A 19,041-nucleotide genomic window follows, 5' to 3' on the forward strand; every position below is an offset into this window, starting at 1 on the left:
CATCTTCATTGCCCTGTGCTGAACTCTCTCCAGCAGTTCCCTGTCCTGCTGGAACTGATGGGCCAGAACTGGGCACAATATTCCAGGTGTGGTCTCCCCAGGGCAGAGTAGAGGGGCAGGAGAAACTCTCTAACCTACTGACCACCCCCTTCTAATCCACCCCAGGTACCATTGGCTTTCCTGGCCACAAGGGCCCAGTGCTGGCTCATGGTCATCCTGCTGTCCCCAGGACCCCCAGGTCCCTTTCCCCTACACTGCTCTCCAACAGGTCATTCCCCAACTTACACTGGAACCTGTGGTTGTTCCTACCCAGATGCAAAACTCTACACTTGCCCTTGTTATACAGTTTCACAGAAATTTATAAATACAAATGAAATAAGGATAATTCATTATAATGTGCTGCCACGAGGAATTATTACCTATAGTAATGTGAACACTGGAACATATTTCCATGTTTGGTGCAATTTGCAGAACAAGGACTTTTTTTTTTGACTTGTACTTTTCTGAAAGTTATCCTTTGGTTTATCCTGGACATGGAAAAATTCCTTCCAGTCTATGTGGCAAATTTTTCTGAAAAAAAATAAAAAGGCTTGAAAAAAATAGGAAACATTTAAATTACTTGTCAGTAGAAAAGAAGCTATATGTATTGTTATTACAGAAAATAAACTGTAATGTGAGGAAGAAACCTGTACTGTAAAAGCTGTAATTTATCAGTCTCCATGATGTAAGAAGCGTAGTGACCATGGTCCTTTCTAAATTTATTTTCATTGTCTGAGGCAAGAAGTTGGGACCTGGAAGAATTGAATCACTAATTCATTGCTTCAGTGGAACCTTCACTTTTTGTAAATTCTTTTCATAATCCCCATTCTTTAGGCTGATGTGCTTATATCAGCTCGATTTGCCAGTTACTTAGACAAGGGCATGGGCCACATTTCAGACTCTCCAGGGTGGATCTGAATGACAACAATCCTTTAATAGGGTGTGATTTTCTTAATAAGAGAGGGGATTCTTCTAACTGAATTTTAAAAGCTGTTCTGAGCAGAGTATCTGGAATCTTTAAAGTCAGTGGTGAGAAACAAAAAAAAATTGTATAATGCAAATCATCTAACCTGTGTTAGCTCACAGAATGTGATGAGACACTAACTTGAGGCTCCAGAGATGGATATGGAGCAAATCGTCCTGGAAGCCATGAAGGACAAGAAGGAATCAGTTAGAAACAGCCAGCGTGAATTTAGGAAGGGCAATTTTTGCCTCTTAAACCTGATCATCTTCTATGTTGAGATGCCTGAGGGAGGGAAGAGCCATGTGTGGTCTCCAATATAAATCTGGTTTGGATAGGTGAACTAAGCAAAAAATGGGCTGAACTACCAGGTTCAATGTGCGGAGATCATCAGGATAAAGTTCAACTGGCAGCTGGTTACTGGTGGCTCAGAGGTCAGTCCTAGGACCAATACTGCTTAATGGCTTAATTAACAACTGCAAGAAAATTTAGAACTTGACTGGACGAGACACCAAGCAACTTGGTCTATTGTGGAACAGCTGATCTTCCAATGTGCTTCATTCTGTGTGTTTCTAGTATCCAAGGCCAGGATAAAAAGCTCAGAATTTGCTCATGATGCTAGCAGGGAAACATTTCCAGAGAGGTTTTTCACTATGCCCCATGAGAAAGTGGACAAAGATGGTGAAAAGAAGTAGAGAATAGTCCTCAAATTCACACTGGCAACAAGCGTGGTCCTGCCTGTCAGCATCAATGTGCTGGATTTGTGAATATGACATCTTATCACTGCTTGTCAGGTCCCTTGATGTCACCAGTGCAGACACCAAAAGCTGGAGTCCCATTTTCACTGCTGCCATTTAGTGCTCATCATGGGTTTGCATTCACCTTGTCCTCAAGGAAGCCTAAATGAAGGAACAGTGCTGACCAAAACAGCTTGGAACCCAAACTTCTCTACTTCATCTACTGTTTGCAGTCAGTTGCCAGTGGTTATTTGGTTCATTTTGTTATGGAGAGCAAGCTGTTGTTCTCTTACAAAAACCCTGCAATATAAAATGGAGGATTATTTATGATATAGCAAATGCAGATCATAAAACCCATTGCCATATAACCGATTTTTAGATGCCATAGTTACTACAGACTCATAATCTTGGTTTATGTATTTCTTTTACGCAAGGATAATTCTGTTGCTGTCTGTTTTACTTCCTTCCTCACAAAGGCAAGATAGATGCCACAGAATTACATGTTAAGACAAGCTTTAAGTTGGGCCTAAGGCGGCTTTAGATTTGTTATCTACTAGTTTTCTATGGGTGAAAATCTGCAAAAGATACAGAAGAAGAAATAATAACTGTTTTTCTGGGAAAGTGTTCTAACGAATGGGAATAATTCGTTCTTTTCATTCATTTCATTTATTTAAGGTTGTTGTGAATGCACTCTTGGGAGCTATCCCCTCAATCTTGAATGTTTTGCTCGTCTGTATTGTCTTCTGGCTCCTATTTAACATTGCAGGAGTACAATTATTTGGAAAAAAATTTTCAAAATGCACACTCGAGAAAGGAAATATCAGTCTCATTGATAACATCACAGATTGTTTTTTGTATAATGGAACATGGACAACTAATGATGTAAACTTTGATGATGTTGGGATGGGATACTTGGCTCTTCTTGAAGTGGTAAGTTAAGCAAAAACATGCTCAGTTTTGTGTTGAGACACCATTACACTTCTGTTTACCTCAACGAAATCTGGGATTTTTTTAGCTCTTATCTTTAAGCTGCTCAGTTCCTCCTAAAGAACACTTTAGCATATGCAACTGTGTATTAAAATCAAGCATGGTGGTTCATGGCTTTTCAGTTTTGCTTTAATTTTGATTAACATACGAAGCTTGAAATAGTCTACATGTTATTTGATTTAAAGTTATTTTCATTTTCTTTAGCAAAAGTTACTTCTGAGTGGATGAGAAAGAAAAAGCATGAAGCAGTTTATTTATATTTCTATATTATAATATGTCGTGAAGTATTGGGATGCTAATTTATTCATCTCCCTAATACCACAACAAAGGAGAGAAAGGCATTTTTAGAAGTTGTCATTATCCACATCTCTTCTTCTAGATGAAATTCTTTACCCTGTACCCTCCAAAGCGTTTTATGATTCTGCAGAGTTGCTAAAAATTGCTGGAAAGAATTGTCTGTTGTTTTCTCAGAAATTTTTATCCTTTTAGGATAAATCTGCCAGTTAAGCTGAAACTTTTACAGCTTTGTCAAAAAGAAGAGAGTTTACAAAATTTCAATTTGAAAAGAGTTAACATTAAAACACATTTTACAGGATTCACTGATTTTTTTTTCCTTTTCAGGAAATACTTATTTTACTCTTTTAATGAACTCCAGTGAATTACATTTCCAAGCAGATTTTAGGATGTGATGAACATTTTTTATAGCACATTGCTCAGTTTCCACAACTTTTCTCACATTTATATTAGCTTTACTTTTTTTAAATTCTTATTATTTATTCTAATTCTAGTGCCAATAACCTTAATAACCGATTTCTTTCAGGCAACTTTTAAAGGTTGGATGGATATTATGTATGCAGCAGTGGATTCACGAAAGGTATGTCACGTTTTTTTCCCTTTTCGTCTTTCCTTTTCTATTCATACAATTCATTTTTCAGCTATATTTGCAGTAACAAGTCAAAAACATAAGTGGATGAATGCTTCAAACTACGTAGTGAAACAATAATCCTTGGAGTACCAAATATCCAGAAATTAGGCAAAAGAAAACTGGTCAAAATGGAGTGACACCAAACAAAAAACTACTATGTCAAGAATGCAGAGGGCAAGATATTGCAAATTTTGGACAAGTCTGTTTTGGGAACAGAGTTCTGAAGGTCTTGAAGGGACTGTGTCTCTGAAGCAAATTTCCATCTTTTTAAAATGTGTACAATAGCATTAAAACAGCATGCATCTTTAGCAGTTATTTCTGGAGGTTTTTTTCCCGATATTTGAATTTCTTTCTATTTCTTCCCCATTTCCATGGGTTGTTTCTCACCCTCTCACAAGCACAGTATGTTTCAACTTTTCTATGTTTAATTTCCTTTGTATTTTACTTACTTATTCAAGCACTGCACTCTTGAAAGCACTGAAATAGCTGCTAATTAAAAGGATCGTTCCTTGTGTACCTGATTGTAGTGAGCTGGACTTTTAATACTATGTCTCTTCTGGGGTAACATGCAAGGGGATGGTTGTTCACCATTACATTTAGTCTGAGTTGTTTGTCTAATTTAGGCATTCACAGTGTTACTTCTGATTTGAACTGTTTATCTGTTACTTAAGAATTTGCTAGAGCTGGATTTGTTCTACTCGCACATCTAAAGAAAGGCTTTAATAATTTAAACCTTCTAACAATAAAATGATTTGTTATTATAAATTGGAAATGGAAAGCTGTGATTATCTGATTTTTACTAATGTTATTTTTTTTCTGGTTTGATTTTTTTAACAGATAAATGAACAGCCAAAGTTTGAAGCCTTCTTAGCCATGTACACGTATTTCGTGATTTTCATTATTTTCGGATCTTTCTTCATGCTGAACCTTTTCATTGGAGTGGTTATCAGCAATTTTAACCAACAAAGGAAAAAGATAAGTACTTCATGTGCTAATTCAGATTCTCTCATAATCCCAACTTGATGAAATGAATGCTACTTTGACATCTAGATGTCTAACATTTTCAGATAACTATTTTACTGGAGAAACTTCAAATAACATTTACATAGCAAGTTTTGAAAATAGGAGTCCCCTTTTCCTCAAAGCTTTTAGTAGTTTACCTGGAAATTCTATTTTCATGCCAGGTCCTTAATTTTTTCCAAGGAGGAAGACAAGGAGTTGGTAGTTTTGGAAAAGAGAAGCCAAAAAAAGTTATACAGACTTTGCTTCAGGAGAGTGGAATTCTTGTCTTCTGCTCTGAAGATTTGCTTTGGAGAACAGAGGAGGACTTTTTGCTGAGACTAAACACCTAACAAACGCGATAAGGAAAATCAAGAAACACTATTGCTCATGGGAGAAGTAACCCCTGCTTTCCTGCTAAAGAAACTTCAAAATGCCTTGTTAGTCAGAACGTCTAATACTAGCTACATTTAGAAAATTCTGTCTTCAGTGAAGTAACTCTACAGATTAATTTACTGGGGTTTTTAAAAATTTCTGCAGTAAGGTCCAAACCATGGCCCCAAGAAAAAGTTGTCTAGAAATTTAAAGGCTTCTTAAAGCCCACAAAGCACTGACTGCTTCCAGTTTTCAGTTCATAGTTCTTAGATTCCCTGTTATTTTTATTCAGTAAGAAATGGAAGTAAAAATCGTAGAACAGAAAATGCTACAATCAAAGGAGATCAAAGGAGAGCCAGGCATATGGAAATAAACTTCCACATTAAAACCTTCCTCATTCACTGTAGTATTTTCATTTTACTCTCTTTTTCTTCATTCCATCTAATGCAATATTTTTTGTGGGCATTAATTTAAGGGAATTTACACAGTATTTATCACTTATTCAAATATACAACCTATTTCTAAAGGTTCGTTAAATATTTGCTATTCATGACATGGTTACTTAAGTTGCATGATATTGCTTCTGCAACTAATTGGATTATTGCAGGTGACAATGAATAGTGAGTAGTACATGTCCCACGGCTATTTACTTTATAATAATCTCATGCTTTATTTCTTGTAATTCTTGAATTTCATTCCAGTCCTGGCTTCACATAGCAACTATTTAGAGTTTTTCTTGCTTAAGACATTTTAATTAGAATCGCTTATCCTAAAGTGTTTGCTCCAATAAGTATTTTATTCAGTAAGAAATGGAAGTAAAAATCTTAGAACAGAAAATGCTACAACCAAAGGAGAGCAACAGTCAGCCTTCCCTGGGTTAGTTCAGCTCCTTTGTGCCATGTTTATTTGTTGAGTTCTCTCCTAGATTGATTTAGGGGATTAAAGTATCCATAATATCAGGGCAAATTGAGTCAATTAATCCACTTGGAGCTCTCGAAACAAATAAGCATCTTGCTCATTAAAAAAAATGGCACAAAAGCAGACCCCTATAGGAGGTTTACAATTTCAACATTCACGTTTGGAAGACAAAATCTGTACAGGAGATATTTATTCTTTCCACAGGCTGAATTACACACCAAATATCAAAGAATTTCTGCCCTTGGTAGAGATAGACAGCAACCAAGAAATCCTTCTGCTCTCTGCATCTGAAGACAGAAAGGATATGTAGGATGAGGAACAACAGTCCAACTTCACTATAATAATTTCCTTTTCTGACAAAGTCCCAGTTACAACAACCCCAACAGACAGAAACAACTCTGGTTAAGCATCTTATGAGTCTGAACACTCACTAAAAGTTGATGTGGACATAACAATTTTTCTCAGTACATGCTATCAGTGGGCATTTTTTTCTTTTTCATTTCTTTGCTGCTTTTTGGGGATTTTCATCAAGATTCCATATAGTGAAGTTAAACTGAATTTTCAGAGGCCTTGCCAGAATTATTCGAAGTTCACATGCCCTACTGAACATCGTTATATATTTGTTTTACAAAATGCTAATCAGTGCTTTTATGAAAAGTGGTTTCCCCTGAATACTTGGTTCAAAATAATTGCTAGATAATACCGGAGCCGTAGGTGGTAATAAGATGAGTACCAGAAATTTTTTATCAGGAAACTCTTTGCAGAATTTGGTCCCAAAGTGCTTATTCATAACCCTCCATTTACTTGCTAGCCCAGCAATATACTTCTGCTCCTAACTTTCCCCAAAATATAGATGGAAAGTATATTACTTGTTGATGAGTCTTATGTCATTTTAAAAATATGAAATAGATTTTTAAAATTTCGCAAAGTCTCTCACATTTGAGGAAACGGACTCAGGAACGCTGCCTAGACTAGACTTCCATGATCAAACTCTGATCAGCTTTTTGCAGTACATCTTTTCAAAGAACAAGGGGGAAAGGAGAAATGCTGAATATACGTTTTGTCTCTGTGCTCTCTTAGATCCCGCTCACGACAGCTGTAACATACTTTCTTTACATAAACTTGTTGGTGTTTATCTGGTTGACAGCTCACACTTCAGCTGAACAACAGTATCTTTTCTCTTTACTTAGGTGGAAAAGATCTATTTCTGACTGAGGAACAGAAAAAATACTATAACGCTCTAAAAAAACTGGGATCCAAGAAACCCCAAAAACCCATCCCAAGACCATTGGTGAGACCATCTAAAGTAGAATATGATGGAAGATAAAAAGATGATGACCATATTTAAATTCAGCAGCCAGGCATATGGAAATAAACTTCCACATTAAAACCTTCCTCATTCACTGTAGTATTTGCATTTTACTCTCTTTTTCTTCATTCCATCTAATGCAATATATTTTTGTGGGCATTAATTTAAGGGAATTTACACAGTATTTATCACTTATTCAAATATACAACCTATTTCTAAAGGTTTGTTAAATATTTGCTATTCATGACATGGTTACTTAAGTTGCATGATATTACTTCTGCAACTAATTGGATTATTGCAGGTGACAATGAATAGTGAGTAGTACATGTCCCACGGCTATTTACTTTATAATAATCTCATGCTTTATTTCTTATAATTCTTGAATTTCATTCCAGTCCTGGCTTCACATAGCAACTATTTAGAGTTTTTCTTGCTTAAGACATTTTAATTAGAATCGCTTATCCTAAAGTGTTTGCTCCAATAAGTATTTCTATTGAAAGAGCAACCACAATGTACTCTGAATGTTTTCCTGCTGTATAATGAAATGTGGTTGCATGATACCTGAAAATACTTAGCCAAGTATTGGATGTTTGCTTTGAAGGTCTGAAGGAATCACCCAAAAATGCTTCTAGTAGCTTATTGTTAAATCCATATTCTTTTAAATTTTCTTTCTATGCACAAATTACTGGTTAATATTTTAATGTGGCCTGAGTCTTAGAAGTAGCATTAAGCAGTTCTTGTTCTCTCCACAGAATGTGTTCCAGGGATTACTCTTTGACATAGTATCGCACAAAACCTTTGACGTTACTGTTGTGACATTAATCTGTCTAAATATGATCGTTATGATGGCAGAAAGTAACCAGGATGGCATCAAGGATGTTCTTAATAAAATCAACTTTTTTTTTGTGGCGGTATTTACTGGGGAATGTGTCATAAAAATACTAGCCTTAAGACATTACTTCTTCACCAGTGGCTGGAACTTATTTGATTTAGCTGTTGTGGTCCTTTCACTAGTTAGTAAGTATAAATCATTGTTACATCAGGTACTATGACTTAACAATACTAAGCCAAAATTCAGTGTGAAGTAACTACTTACATATATCTGATATACAAATTCCAGATCCATTGTACTTTTTCAAGGTATATGCTAAGTGATTACCATTAAAAGCATATGTTTTTGGTTTACCTTATATTTTTGCAAAATACAAAAAGGTAAATGGGTAGTTTTCATAGTTTTCATTTTTTTAAAGTACGAGTTTTATCAAGTAATTAGCAGAACAGGAATTTAATGCAGTAACATGTTTTCTACGTTATTGTACATAAACTGTTGTCATAATGGTTTTATGCTTTCAATTTACATGTAATCACATTAAATGTTGTTTTCACATTCAAATATCCACACATACATTCATATATTCACACATACATTCATATGAAAAATGGGAAGAATTTATTTCATTTTCCAGGGCTTTCTTTTAAGAAGGCAGATCCAAAGGGTTGATTCAGAAAGCTCAGGAAAATTTAATTGCTCAGCACCATTCTAAATGTGGGCTGCTATTTCTGACTGAAAAGTCTTGTTAAAACTGGCTTGGTTTTGTTTTGCTTTTCAAGTAAGACTAGATGCTTATTGTTTCCTCTACAAAAGGTCATATTAGCTTTAGTTTCTTGTACACTTTATTTGGTCTGTCCTTCCTACTCAGGCTCAGGTTATAACATAGAATAAAGGGAAAGCCCCATACCTTCCAACACAGGAGCTGATCGGATTTAAAAGGAATTTTTAAAGTACTTGAGTAATGCATAATTCCACCCCCTGAATTAGAGAAATCTGGGAGAATGCAGTTTCCAAACGATACATAATTGTGATGCCTCTTTAATATTTAAAGGTATTCCAATTTGTCTTTCTTTTCATAAGCTCTTTTGTAAGCAATCGAAGTATTGTTGATAATATTTTTGTTGAAAATGATGTAATATGATCAACGTTACTTTCAACATCTGAAGCACAGAATATATTAATAGCAAAATTGAGATAAATAGGGAATTTCACCGATATGGCTTGACGACATTTTATTTTCTTCTCCATTTCAAAGGTATTGGACTTTCTGAAGCCTTTCAGACTTCGTTCTCTCCTACAATTTTGAGAATATTTCGTTTGGCACGAATTGGCCGAATCCTGAGATTAATTCGAAAAGCTAGAGGAATCAGAACTCTTCTTTTTGCGTTACTGATGTCTCTTCCTGCTCTGTTCAACATCGGTCTTTTGCTTTTCCTGGTTATGTTCATTTTTGCCATTGTGGGCATGACAAACTTTGCCTGTGTTGCCTGGGAAGGTGGGATTGATAACCTTTTTAACTTTCAAACCTTTGATAGCAGCATGCTTTGTCTCTTCCAAATTACGACATCAGCTGGCTGGGATGGTCTTCTGGTGCCTCTGTTAAGAAGTTCTAATTCATGTGCTCCCAACTTAAATATAACAAATGAGGAGAGAAATACTTGCACAAACAAGGCGGTTGGTATTTTATTTTTTGTAAGCTATGTCATTATATCCTTTCTCATTGTTGTAAATATGTACATAGCTGTCATTTTAGAGAACTTCAGTGTTGCCACTGAAGAGAGCACAGATCCGCTTTGTGAGGATGACTTTGATATGTTTTATGAGACCTGGGGAAATTTTGATCCTCAGGCAACACAGTTTATTGAATATTCTGCTCTTTCAGACTTCGCAGATGCTCTGGCAGAACCCTTGCGCATTCCAAAGCCTAATAAAATCCAGCTCATATCCATGGACCTCCCTATAGTTAGTGGAGATAAGATCCACTGCTTGGATATCTTGCTTGCTTTCACTAAAAGGGTCTTGGGAGAATCTGGAGATATGGATGGTCTTGAGGTACACATGGAAGAAAAATTTACGGCTGCCAATCCATCTAAAGTTTCTTACAAGCCGATTACCACTACACTTAAGAGAAAACAAGAAGAGGTATCTGCTCTTGTTATCCAGAGGGCCTTCAGGAGGTATTTGATGCAGCGTTCTTTTAAAACTAAATCATTCTTATACCGTCATAACCATTGTAACAGTGCTGTCTTTGAAGAAGAAATACATGAGAAGGAAAGGCTTATTTCATTGATGCTTAATGAAAACAATGGTAGGAAGCTTGATAAATCACTGACTGTATCTTCTATATCTCTCCCTTTATTTTATGATGGTATTGCTAAAACAGATAGTGATAATGTGAACACATAAGCTTGCCCCAGGCTGCAGCATTTTTGATTAAAGCAATACCAGTTATTTTGAGATAGAGAAACTATTTTGATCCCAAAGCATAATACTCTATATATAGAATAATGATGACCCTTTTAGACCCTTTTGTGACTCTTCAATTGTGCAAATGCTTCTTAAAATAATTAAGTTTTTAACAACTATGTCATGAATATTAGAGGAAAATCAAACCATAGGTTTATTCTTTCCCTCGGTGACTGGAGTATTTAGGTTTTAGACCTGGGGATTTTTTGTTTGTTTGTTTTGCATTGCTTCATATTTCTGTGTTTACCGAAGAAATCTGTAAAGGATCAGTTTAAACTGTACTATGATTTATAAGCAAATAGGCTGTGGAACAATGTATATCTTTTTAAAGATAAAGCCTGGTTTCAAAAACTGGTTGTTGTAGCAAAATTAAATAATCACTAGATTTTCTGTAAAAGAACTCATTTAAGACACTTGAGTATAATCAGCCACTAATTTCTATGGTTTTTTGGAACTATTTTCTTCCTAGTGCCTTGGGATGGATTTGTTTATGCTTAAGAGTTTTTGAGATGTCTTTACACTTGCACCTTGATGGATTTAGCATATCATCCTTGGGTTTCTGTGCTTGAAAGCTGTATTTAATTTGTTCTTTATATCATTCAGTGTATGAAAATTGTGATAATAATAGTTACCAAAATCAAAGGGTGCTATGTAAGAGGCATGGTTTCCAGAAAATCTTTAGAATTCTTATATATAAAATTTCATCATTACACTTCATTCAAATATCATAGTAAGAAAAGGAGCTCATGGTATACCTTATGAGCCAACATTTATTAGAGTTAGAGGAAGTATTTAATTCATTGGTTCTGAAAACAAAACAAAACAAAACAACAAACATGTATGAACAATGTGTATTGATATTACTTTTACTAGGTTTGGGCAGTTTAAGTTGGTCAGGTGAAGTTTCACGGTGGCCTCAGAACTACTAACGAAATAGGAATCTTTTAGATTCTTCAATAAAGAGCTCAAATGCTTAATGTGTTTTTGTCTGTTTTGTCTGAGTGATCTTCAGTTTCAGTTTAATGAAAGAAATAATCTGTTACAAGAGGGGTAGAGCCACAGCAATATAGTTTTCCAAAAATAGCTAACTATTGGCACAAGAAAACTCAAGATGTTTTTACAGGGAATGAGCGAAGATTTAGCATTTTCATGCCAAGAATAGCAGGAACAATAAGGTAATATTTCAATTTTTACTGTTACTTTCCTGTGGGGGACTACAGTGGGTCCGTGGATTCCCTGACGGAGGGCATGGGAACAGAAATTAGCCTTGAAGATATTAAGGGCTACCCATGAGAAAGATGGGAGTAAAGGAGTATCCGGAGGTATTAAGGATGTACCCGTGAGAGAGAAGGGAGTAAAAGAGTAACATTGATGATAGCAAAAAGAGACAATGAGATGTTACTGCTGTAACTTGTAACCAATAGTGAAGAGACACATGAATTGGTAAAACTGTATAAAAAAGCACTTGGGGCAATAAATGGCATCTACTACTTTCATCCTGGAAGAACTTGGTCTATGTCGTTTGTCTGTCTCAACCGCGACACTTCCCTTGTTAAATACTATTAAAATATGACAGATATAGTCAAAGCTAAGCTACTTGTAGGACAAATAAAGGCACATGAAAGCTGTGGGTTAGAGTCCAGATACAGGGTGTTTTGAATTAGCTTTATTACTTCCACAACCAGCTTCTGTTCAGAAAAAAGTTGACTAAGAAGGGTAACTCAGAAATGTGCAATTGGTGTCGATAGCACTGGGCAGGGACGCAGAGAGACTTGCTGGGTTTGTTTGCTTGAGACCTTCTCCTGTCCAACCTGGGTGGATTCCGTGCTTATGGTGCACAGTGATGCTTTTGAGGTGAAAATCTTTATTCTGTTAGCTGTGAGCTGGAATGGGCAGAGAGATTTTGCTCATTCATCAGATGCCATTAGATGGCAGCATTTACTGTGTTTTAGAATATGACCAGTAAATGAAACAGATGTTGAACTTGTACACATCAGCCTGGGGGTATTAAATTAATTGTAAATAACTTTGTTTTTTTTCCAGGCTCTCAACCTAACCACAGTTTTCAGCAGGTGCTTGTTCACTGACTGTTCTGGTTTATACATACACCAGAGTGACAGACCTTGTTGTCTGCAGCTTCCAGAGGGGTAGTTGCAAGTATAACTCTATAGGAATGCAGCAGAAAATGTTTGTTAGGAAAGAGGTAAGAGTGCTTAGTTCTTATGCATTGGAAAAGAAAAGAAAGACTGGAAGAACCATATAAGAAAATGATAAACACTAATAAAAAATAAAATAAATAAAACAATAAAATAATAATAAAATAAATAAAATAAAAATTAAAAATGTTAAACACTAATAATATGTAACAAAATGCCAGGGTATTTTTAAATTAATCTGATCTTTACTATTTGAAACGATGTCATTTGACTGCAACAGCAGGTCCTGTGCTGTGGTCCGGAATTAGAAATACTTCAAAAGTAAACACCTTATTCCCATTGTAGCGGCAGTAATTTTGGACAAGATTTCGGACAAAATCACACCTGCCATGGACACATTAGTGATTATTTTGCCCCAGAAACATACAAAAGAATCTGAATTCACCACAGTGCAAATTTAAAAGTCTGACCAATTTTTTAGTATTGCTTAAGCATTAAAGCAGCCTTAGCTGACTCTTGGAGGGTTGAAATGGGAATAATGATACCCAGTTGTTGCAGGTTCTTCATGCAAGAATTGCCCAAAAGCCAATTCAGCTGCTGAGGCAACGTGGAGTGTCTTAAGAAGACTGTATATGGTGGTGAGTTAATAGCAGTGAACAGGCGAGAGTTTTTGATAATTCTGGTATCTGGAACTGTGAGTTCCTCCAGATAAAACTGCCTAAACATGTGTGAACTTCACAAGATGTGGTCAGGAGTGCTAGGAATACAGTCATGGAATCATAGAATGTCCTGAGTTGGAAGGGACTCACAAGGATCATCGAGTCCAACTCCTGTCCCTGCACAGGACAACCCCACAGTTCACACCATGTGTCTGAGGATGTTGTCCAGTCTCTTCTTGAACACTGTCAGGCTTGGGGCCGTGACACCTCCCTGGGGAGCCTGTTCCAGTGTCCAGCACCCTCTGGGTGAAGAACCTTTTCCTGATGTTCAACCTAAACCTCCCCTGGCACATCTTTCTGCCATTACCTCAGGTTCTGTTGTTGGTCACTAAAGAGGAGCTGTAGCCGCCATGAGCTCTCCCCTCAGTCTCTTCCAGGCTGAACAGAGCAAGTGACTTTAGTCACTCCTCATTTGGCTTCCCCTCCAAACCCTTCACTAACACAAATTCATAGTTATTAATATTTTTAGTAGCATTATAAAAAAGTCTTCACCCAGGTTGTACTGCCTCAACACCAAGAATAATACAGAAATGTAACAGGAAAGTAAAAATAGGCTATCAGTAATCCCATTAGCCAATTCACTTATCACAGTATCTCATCACAGATGCAAGATAAAGGTAAGAAAATGCCAGAGATTGTGATAACTAACCAGATAGCAGCATAATGATCCTTCCCCTTTGGTATCCCTGAGTGTCATCAATTTCTAGCAAGATGAGAGATTAGAAGAACAAGAAATGGTACAATTTAAAGGTCAGATTGATTGTTTGGCAGCAGCTGGTACAAAAGAAACCTTGAACAGTAAAGAGTAGTTCAGGAAAAGAGAATGGAAATGGACGGGGAGAAGAGATGAACTTTGAATGAGAAAGGACTATCTGGTATGTTGAACACACACTTCAGGAATCACATATTGCCTGCTAAATCTAGGAAGGCTGAGGATAGCATCCATTACGCTTTCCCTGGCCACATAACAAACAGAAGATTTTAGTTTCAAAAGTGAAAACTATAGCATAAAAAAAGACTCCACCAGTATCTTAGAGGTCTGTATTCCTAACAAATACATAAGCAGTTCCCAGCAAACTGCTTGATTCGATCTACGTTGGAAGGCAAAATGTCCGATATTTCTGATACTTCGAACAGAGGGAAAATTCTGACTTCATCCTCAGTCTGGCACATACTGTCCCAGTTTGTCTCAGGTTCTACTGATTCCATCACAGCTTTCCAGTGCTCCACTACCATGGTAGTCATAAATGATTAAGAATCAAATTCCACGTCTGTTGTAAATTAATGCAACTGAAGTATTGTCCAGTTTTGGGTTCCTCAAAACAAAAAATATATTAGAGAAAGTTCAGTGTAGGGCCATTAAGATATCGGAGCACATGACTTCCTAGGAAAAGCTGAAAGATTGATTTGTTCAGTCTTAAGAAGAAAAGTTGAAAGTGTTGGCTGCAACTACTCAATGAGTGGCTGTAGAGATATGAGAGCCAAACTCAGATGTACAGATACAGATAGGAGTCAAGAGGCACAAGTTACAAGAAGGAAATTAGGATTAAACATTAGGAAAAAATCCACAGTGAGGGTGGATAAACTTTGGAACAAATCACCAAGTGGTGTTGTGGCACCTTTGTCCTTGGACAAATTCAGAACTTGACTGGACAAGACACTGACCAGCCTGATCTAGCTCCAAACCTTTGAAGGTGAATCTGCCTTGAGTTGAGTTAGCTGAACTTCAGAGGTCCCTTCCAATCTAAATTACTCTATGGTTCTATGACAGTAGCCACACACTTTTCAAATAAAAAAAATTATGGCTAAACAAGACTCACCCACATTAATCAACAGCCATTTGTATTACCTGGGAGTCTGAGTCCATAATAATCAGTATTATTTGAGATATTCAGTTCTAGACTATCTGTACAAATTAGTGCAAATTAACAAGAGATTTCTTATCTGTCCACCCCTGGGAACCAAATGATGAGTCCTCTGTAACTTCTACAACATCATGTCAGATTTCTTTCTGAAAGTTTCTCCAGTACCCCCGTCCATTATAAATATTTGGATAAAGATATTATGTGGTTTCAGAGCTGAATGTGGTGGCACAAGTTTCGGCTCTTTGCCCTGCCAATTCCACAGAAACAATGTGAAGGCATCACCCAGTAAGTGGTTTTATCGATTTATAGGAACTCTTGAAAGAGTAATAGAGATGTTTTGGCAACCCCTCAGGAAAATATAGCTGTTTGGGCAAATCTGTTGCAGTTATCTGCTTTGTGGCTCCATGAAGCTAAGGTAAGACAGGCCAAGATGATTTTTGATAATAGTAATTACCTTAATGCAGAGTTGCTACGGCTCTGGGCAGATTGAAGGCAATGCAGTTTCCTCTTCTCTCCAGGTTCCAGGGAACACAGGCTTACGCAGGAGCATTTAAAAGTTAGAGATACATAGGTTAGATTAAGACAACAGCCACCCTACCTTGCTGCCCAAACATTGGGTAGAATTTATGCCCGAAGGTTAATTACACTAGTCACGAGAAAATCAACACTTATGTAAATTTTATATATGTATACCCTTCTTGAGTCGAATTGAGTATAACTGGGGATAGTATTTTAATAGTGGTCATATTATGCTACCAGTCTTAGCAGGCTCTGCAGAATTTATCAGCAAAGATTTCATACCACTACTTCAATTATCTATGCCTGGAGTAATAGCACAGACATAATGAAGTAAATAGAAAGTTGTCCTTGTGTTTGCTGCAGCTACAGGCAAAGATTCTAACTGCTGCAGCAGAAATCCGTGTTTGTGCAAAAAGAGAGATTCTACGATATCTGCACACAGGAATCCACCAAAATACTTCCAGCTGCTGCTTCCTCTGCCCTCCTGAGCAGCATCTGTAGAAAATTTCTCCCCCTTTTCAATGAAACAACAGTAAGTATTAATCCAAATAGCAGCAACAAGACCCACCACAGCACTTTTGAAGAACAGCATTTTGTTCCTCCCTCCACTTATGCGGTGCCCATCACTCATTGCTCAGGCTCTCTGACATCCCATTCAATTTAAAACTTGTGCTTATGTCCATTATGTCCACCCTGCTTAACTTCAGATTCATCCTATACATTGTTTCATCTGCCAGCTGTGTAAAAGACAGAACATCCAATGGCTGTGAGAATATTGAATACACTGAGTAATAGTTAAGGTATCCTAATTTTGCCTGAGTAGTGGGCTACTCTTTTAACAAATAGCCCTTAATCCAGATGACAAACACCCAAACAATCCAGGCAGGAAAGAGTGTTAATGTAGAAGTATGGACGAAGCCAGTGGAAGCTGCACTTTCTTGTACACCTGGGAATCTGTCAACAAAATACAAATTCAGAAGAAAAAGTAGAGTTTTACTAATTCTACTGCACACGTGACTAGTTGGTATTTATTTGAGAATACTATATCTAAAAGTATGTTTGCACTATGAGTTCTGGTCAGTTTGCGGCTTGGAGTTTCAGCCTGAAACATGCTTAAACTGACAAATGCTTAAACTGCTATTCTACTTCAGCTGAATACCATCTCAAATAAAACAGAAATAGGTTTTTTTTACATTAAAATTTATCTTTGTGTTCTTTTGTTTCATTATGTTATATTGTTTCATTATATGCAGGGTGACATGCATGAATATACCTGACTGCCTAAAAAGAATCTTGTTGCTTCTTAAACTGATATTGCCCAATTAATGTCATACGTTTACTCAATTTTCAGGTCAGGGCAAAGGCATTTTCTTCCTGTACAGCTGCCCAATAAAGCCCTATAGCAGAGGAGATGGGCAAGGATGATGGACCCCAGAAGCTCAGGGAATAATGTAGGGTATGACTAACCATGGCTGTTGCAAAAAAAGCTGATTTTATCTCAACACAAAGAGGACTGGAAGGTGGGTTTTATTTAAATAAACAGCTGTTAGCATTTGAGTGGATCAGATGGTGTTACAAATGTTTCTCACTGAGTTCATTAAAAGAGAACGTCTCCCTGAGTTGGTGGATATAGTATTGGGGGAAAAGAGAGTAAAAACTGAATAGCTAACAAAGAATTTCAAAGAGAGCAATGACGTTGAGCTGCTTCAACACATGTACTTGTTCCTGGTGACTGGGAATGCCTAACGTTATGATGGTGAGCATATAATAGTGAGGGTATTGGAGATCATGTGGGGTTTGTGATTGAACCATGTATTGTAGTTGCTCTGTTTTGCTAAATGCAACCTTGCATTTGTGTTGTGATTTCAGCATTTTATGTATCATTCTGCTATATCAAATATCCCACATAACATCAAATACATAAACTTGATATTAAACATGTATGGAATATCTAAAATAATCTGGTCAGAGAGCATTGGACTCTGCCATCCAGGAATGGCTGTTCTTCTTTCTGTAGTTACCCAGAGTCAAAAATATCTATTTAGAGAAAGGTTTTTGTACTTGTTAAAGATAGGACAATGGTAAAAATATATGTTTATATATGATTTTAGAACATATTCCCTCATCTTAATGGTTATAGAGACAGTGGCAACAGCCATCTTCATTTAAGGTTATAAATTTTGTATGTTTGTCTATGTATATAGGAACAGGTATTTTAATTGCAGTGCAATTAAATTAACTTCATAGCATGCCATGAATAATATATAAGAAGTAAATTCTGTCTCCATATTTCCTGTTTTGATGATGCTGATTAGTGGATTTGAATACTACATCTAGTTGTAGTGAAGGAGAAAACAATGGCCTTGGTTGGCAGAGACTCATTTCCAAGTGTCACATTGTTGTCCCACTCATGTTATAACAACACACGCTGTCTAATAAGCTACTTCTCACCAGAAAATGTAATGGTTCAAATCTGGTTTTGTGGCCACTGTTTAAACGGTGCCCATATTTCATAGTTTTGAGCAAAGAGGATCACTGTAAATGTCTGTAATAAGCCATTTCCTCACAAGACCCTTTCTGGCTTTCTGAGGGTGATTAAGTAAACCTGTTTATTTTCACCCTTCTCTTCCATCCCTCCTGTGAGGCTTTTGTCGTATTCCATCTTTCTACCATGTTGAAGAGCATAAAGATATTTCCTGGGTTTGTAACACTGTTGGCTTTTGTTGGTGTCAGTCCTACTAAGTGCAAAGTTGAATTTCCTATTCCTTTATCACAGCAGAGAGAAAAGTCTCTGGCTGACCTCAGACACTAGGAAAAGAAGCAAATCCCTTGAAATCTTATAAGAAGGTCTGCTCTTCCCACACACTTCAAAATATGTGGTGTATAATAATAATAAGAAACAAATAATAAACAAAGACTATACTACAGTTGCCCAGAGCTGTAAGTGTAGACTGGAAGCATCCTTGCATGTTCCCATAAATCCTGATGCTTTAAAGATTTTTGTATGTAATTTAATCTAGTTATTAACACTATCCCTTTAGCTTTTTCTTGAATTTTAAGCCGCATAGCGTTTCTGGGCTAAACATCTCACAAATAAAAGATATAAAGCCTTTTTTTATGTGTGAAAAATGTCATATTTTGCTACCTTAAAAAGTAATGTCTACTTGATACACCAGCTCCTGTATTAGGAACTGATGATCCTGTTTGCAAAGAAAAAGATCCTTTTTATCAAAA

At 36.6% G+C, this 19,041-nt stretch overlaps 1 protein-coding gene across 1 annotated transcript in view; it reads left to right on the forward strand.

Moving 5' to 3' along the window:
• LOC102085467 (sodium channel protein type 5 subunit alpha-like) overlaps nt 1-10,620 on the forward strand; it is a 44,651-nt gene extending 34,031 nt beyond the window's left edge. The window contains exons 21-26 of the mRNA XM_065050379.1: nt 2,413-2,667; nt 3,545-3,598; nt 4,487-4,628; nt 7,132-7,232; nt 8,003-8,267; nt 9,338-10,620. Coding sequence (XP_064906451.1) covers nt 2,413-2,667; nt 3,545-3,598; nt 4,487-4,628; nt 7,132-7,232; nt 8,003-8,267; nt 9,338-10,488 — 1,968 coding nt within the window. The 3' untranslated portion in view covers nt 10,489-10,620. The remainder of the gene's footprint in view (nt 1-2,412; nt 2,668-3,544; nt 3,599-4,486; nt 4,629-7,131; nt 7,233-8,002; nt 8,268-9,337) is intronic.
• Nucleotides 10,621-19,041: the final 8,421 nt, after the last annotated feature.

This window comes from Columba livia, chromosome 2 (genome assembly GCF_036013475.1).
Source record: "Columba livia isolate bColLiv1 breed racing homer chromosome 2, bColLiv1.pat.W.v2, whole genome shotgun sequence".
Taxonomy (NCBI): Eukaryota; Metazoa; Chordata; class Aves; order Columbiformes; family Columbidae; genus Columba; species Columba livia.